General features: G+C 42.2%; 1 protein-coding gene across 1 annotated transcript in view; it reads right to left on the reverse strand.

The window, feature by feature from the left end:
- Positions 1 to 1391: 1391 nt before the first annotated feature.
- SMCO1 (single-pass membrane protein with coiled-coil domains 1) overlaps positions 1392 to 5280 on the reverse strand; it is a 6877-nt gene continuing 2988 nt past the window's right edge. Inside the window, exons 2-3 of the mRNA XM_011961177.1 lie at positions 3707 to 3856; positions 1392 to 2835 (exon numbers count right to left, since the gene is read on the reverse strand). Of these exons, the coding sequence (XP_011816567.1) occupies positions 2391 to 2835; positions 3707 to 3856 (595 nt within the window). The 3' untranslated portion in view covers positions 1392 to 2390. The remainder of the gene's footprint in view (positions 2836 to 3706; positions 3857 to 5280) is intronic.

A 5280-nucleotide genomic window follows, 5' to 3' on the forward strand; every position in this document is an offset into this window, starting at 1 on the left:
ATCCATACGTTTTGCTTTCATGACATTGCTTTCTCAGTTCATCCTAAATGGGTTACTTTGTGGCTGTGCCTACTTCAAACATCAATTTGGTGGCTCACACCTATAATCCCAGCACTTTGGGAGGCAAAGGCAGGCAGAACACGAGGTCAGGAGTTCTAGACCAGCCTGGCCAATATGGTGAAGTTCCATCTCTACTAAAAATACAAAAATTAGCTGGGCGTTGTGGCAGTTGCCTGTAATCCCAGCTACTCGGGAGGCTGAAGCAGGAGAATTGCTTGAACCCGGGAGGCAGAGATTGCAGTGAGCCCAGATCACACCACTACACTCCAGCCTGGGTTGACAGAGCACGACTCCATCTCAAAAAAAAAAAAAATTCACTTCTTCCAGAGTGCACTTTTATGTGCAATTTAATGCACTTCCCACCACCAGTGATGCCCCTTTTCTAAATTCACCCAATCATATATTGCCCAGTGATACTGATTTTTATTGCAGTTTTACTATTGAACTCCTAGATTTTGATTTCTATCTTCAGGTGCTTGTGTCTTGTGTAATGGATATATTTCATGTACTTCCTCAGATTTCCTTCACCTTGTTTGTTTTCTGTACCCGTAATCATTTGTTCTGCTCACCAGTTGCATTTCTGGAATCTCTGGCTTCTCCTGCCACTTCTGAACAACGCGGGAGCTGACTTCTCAGTGGCTGCTAGGGCCTGGGTAATGCATGCTGCGAGTATGGGGGGCGCTCACTCCCCATGGAGTAACTTTTGCCAGCTGAAACCAATGGACTGAGTAAGCACAAGACTTAAAATCCCTTTTCTCTTTCCTTCCAAGGATGCGAGGATGGTTTCTCCAGTGTGTCTGGAGACAGGCAGGACTGAGTGAGTGTACCTGCTGAAAAAGCTGCTGTGTCTCTTCTGGCTCATTTTCAAGGTGAGGCCAGCAAGGTAACACATCGCCATATATTACTTCACATCCTCCTCTACCTAACTTCCTTCCAGCTTTATTCACTCTGGTTGTCCTGAATTTGTACCTCCCAAATAAAGCACTGGCACTTAATCTTTACCTCGAGGGCAGGATCCACATTTTTAATGTTTATGTTATCCACAGCACCTAGTACATGGCATTTGGTATTCAATAACTATTATAAATAAATGGTCAAGATGTAGGAATCCCCTTTCTGGTATAAATAACTACGGTACTTCATTAGAGAACAAATACACATTAAGATACAATTTATAGTATCTCATGATGTATATTTTAGGTGTTTTTTGTTTTAATTTATGAAAACAGAGATGAGGTCTCACTATTGTTACAGATCTTTTACTCCTGAATTTGATGAGTTCTGAGTTCTTGTCCCATGACTGAGAAGAATGAGGTACACAGACACCGGAGAGTGAGTAAGGCAGAGTAGAATTTATTGAGTGACAGAAAGCCTCTTGACAGTGAGAGGGTACCCGATGGTGGGTTGCTGGCTACCAGCCTGAGTCTATGGGTTTTTGTGGGCTAGAAATGGACAAGTGCATGCTGATTGGTCTGTGGCTATGCTTGAAAAAGCACCATTCAGAAGTAGGCACGATAGTATAAGGACCAATCGGGGAAGGGTAGGTATGTGTAAAATAGGTGAAGGATAAGGACCAATCAGAAGAGAGGGTGCCAGACGAGAATGGGAGCTCTCAGTCTGGTTCATGGATTTATCCGGAACTCATAGCTTGGTTTTCAGGCTTTAAACTGTCCTTGGCTTGAAGGTTGAGTTTCACCAGGGACCCATCCCTGTCTGCCTAGGAATTTACCTGCCTCCTGTTGCTATCACTGTGTTCCCCAAGCTGGTTTCAAACCCCTGAGCTCAAGTGATCCTCCTGCCTTGACCTCCTAAGATGCTTGGATTAGAGGCATGAGCCACCATGTCCAGCCTTGTTTATTTTTTAAATAGGTAATACACATTCACATGGTTCAAAGTTGAAAATGTACAAAATGGATGAACAGTGAAAAGACTTCCTCTTATCTTTGACCACTAGCCTCTTAACTTCCTTTCCTGACAACTAATGTTATCACTTTCTTGTGTATCTCTGCAGAAGTTTATGGATATATAAACTAATATGCATTAGATATATATATTTGATTTTGCACCTTTTTTCCACTTAGCAATATATAGGAAATAAACATTTGAAAAGAACAATACATTTGGTGATAACTTCATATCATTACACAAAGAGCTTCTTCATTCTTTTGTATGGCTACACAGAAAGTATCTATTGTATCCGTTTGTCATAATTTATTTAACATCCCCTCACTCTTTGCTATAAAAATAAGACTGTAATACATTGTGCATACTTTTGGCCATTTCCAAGATAAATTACTGGAGGTGGAATCACTGGGTCATAGGGTAGCAGGTTAGTTTTTGACAGATGGTATCAACTCTTTGAGGGGTGACTTTTGCTCTTCAGGGGTCCTGGCTGCTTTCCCCTTCTCAATTACCTGCACAGCCCTCAGCAAACTGTCCTGCAGAGCCTGGTTCTTTACCATGTTAGTAATCAGGAACGTGATGTCCCTGATGTACATCTGCCTCGCTTTAGCAGTATAGTGTTCTGCCTTGTTACCGTGTGCAATAAAGAACGTACAAAGTGCTGTGATGTCTCCTTCTTGCAGCCCACACTCCTCCAGAATGGAATCCCACACAGCTCTAATGCGCTCGTTCTTAACTTTTCGTCTGAGTACGGAGGCTAAGGTTGGAAGACCTCTCACCAGGTCTGGCAGCTTCTCAAGCACACGAGTATGCAAGCAGATAAGTACTTCAATGACATAGCTGTATAAAATATTCAATTCCATTGAAGTGAACCTACAAAAAATATGGAGAGCTTCTTAAGCAGTCAAAAATAATTGATATAGAAACAGAAAATGAATTCTTTTAGGATAACTCAATATGAACCCACTAGGAGAACCAGCTGTCGTAATTTAGAAAATATTTACTTTAGAATTTAAATTCAAATTCAAATACTTACCTTTTTTGTTTTTTTTTTTAGAGACGGGGTCTCACTTTGTTGCCCAGGCTGTTCTCGAACTCCTGAGCTCAAGTGATCCTGTTGCCTCGGCTTCCCAGAGTGCTGGGATTAAACGCATGAGCCATCATGCCCTGCCAATACTTACTTTAGAATTAATGCAGATAGGCTGGGCACAGTGGCTCACTCCTGTCATCCCAGCACTTTGGGAGGCCAAGGTGGGTGGATCACCTGAGGTCAGGAGTTTGAGACTAGCCTGGCCAACATAGTGAAACCCTGTCTCTACTGAAAATACAAAACTTAGCTGAGTGTTGTGATGCACGCTTGTAATGGTAGCTAATCAGGAGGCTGAGGTAGGAGAATGGCTTGAACCCGGGAGGTGGAGGTTCCAGTGAGCTGAGATTGCCACACTGCACTCCAACCTGGGTGACAGAGCAAGACTCCGTCTCGAAAAAAAAAAAGAAAGAAAAAGAAAAAGAAATTAATGCAAATAAGGCTTTGGCAAGCAAGAGACTCTGTGAAGAGATATGTACCATAGTTCCTGGCATATAAAGAGATGTGCAAATTAATCTCTTTTAAAAAACATAACCTAAGAAAATGTAATTGCTTTACAATCCATTGTGGGAAAGATACTAAAAAATTCAATTTTGGAATGACCACTGGAAGCTCTCAAAGCCACAGAATCCCACTGATTTCTCAACCGATACTCACTTGAGTGCCCGAACTGCTGTCCACATCTCATCTTGGGCTGCTTGGCTTGCCAGAGTCTTACTATGATGCTCAAATTTCTGCATCAGGTTATCCTTGGTGAAGTCTAGTTCTCTGAACTGTGCTTCTAACGCTTGGAGTTTGTGGTCTACTCTGTAGGATAACAGAACCAAGGGTTAGGGTTAGTTTAGGTTACAGGACAAAACTAAGGTTTTGCTTTAAGCTGAGGCTCTAGTACATTATTTACAACCACTACCAAATTTGGATAACTTTTTTTTTTAACTTTAAACTATGAAGGGAAAACGGGTAGCTATTTGAATTTGAAAGTTTCAACAAAAATGGTTCCATTGGCCGTTCCCTCTAGCCACCATCCTTATCCTTTCATCCCATGTATAGCAAACTTTTGAACTATCTAATTACTGGAATTGCCTGTCATGTCTTGTTTTTGTATTATACCTTATGCTTTATTTATGTATGTATTTATTTATTTTCTAATACAGAGTCTCACTCGGTCACCCAAACTGGAGTGCAGTGGCACAATCACTACCTCCCAGGCTCAAGTGATCTTCCCACCTCAGCCTCCCGAGTGGCTAGGACTATAGTGATGTGCCACCATACCTGGCTAATTTTTAAAAAATATTTTTTGTAGAGACCAGGAATTGCTATGTTTGGCTGGTCTGGAACACCTGGGCTCCAGTGATCCACCTGTCTTGGCCTCCCAAAGTACTGGGATTACAGGCATGAGCCACCATGCCCGGGCTATATCTTATGCGTTAAAGACTATTTTATGTAAGCATTACTTTGGTGTTCACAGCAACCACAAAAAGTAAAGCAGTCCTTTATACTATTTTACTATTAAAGATATTGAGTCTCAAGAGGATTGAGACCTAATGTCATAAAGTTAGCTAGTGCTGAGACCAGTATATAATAAGGTGACTTTTTCTACCCTATTCTAATTGTCCAACTCTTACCCTTTCTTCTAGAATCAGCTCAGATCCACTGCCTTGTTAAATTCCCCTTCTACCTGGTGATCTCCTTGCCCGCCTGCTTCTCGCTTACAAGCACTGCCCCTGTGAACCCATCTCCCCACCTCCTGCTTTACTATTAGGGTTAGCCTTTCATGAACTAAACTGTAAGTTCTTGGAGGGACGGAATCAGAGACTATTTCTTAGATACCTTTATGCCTGTCTCCCAATACCCAGCAAAGGTCTTACACTGTAATAAAAGTTTTCCTGTATGATTGACATCTTTGATGAGAATGAAATGCTGAGTTTTGTAACCCAAAATGAGGATTTGAGTAGCTCTGAACAGCCGTGACCATCAGAGGGTGCTGTGGCACCAGCATTATGTCTAATTAATCACAGAGACTGGAGCGACACACCTCACTTGTCTGAGCCACCTAGATTGTCGTTATGAGGGAAGTGATGAGTCAACACACATGCTACTTCTCTGAGCTTCCGTGTCCCCAGTGACCCGAATATCTTTGTGACTGCCTGAGCCACCTAGATTGTCGTTATGAGGGAAGTGATGAGTCAACACACATGCTACTTCTCTGAGCTTCCGTGTCCCCAGTGACC

Source organism: Colobus angolensis, unplaced genomic scaffold (genome assembly GCF_000951035.1).
Source record: "Colobus angolensis palliatus isolate OR3802 unplaced genomic scaffold, Cang.pa_1.0 Scaffold54, whole genome shotgun sequence".
Lineage (NCBI taxonomy): Eukaryota > Metazoa > Chordata > Mammalia > Primates > Cercopithecidae > Colobus > Colobus angolensis.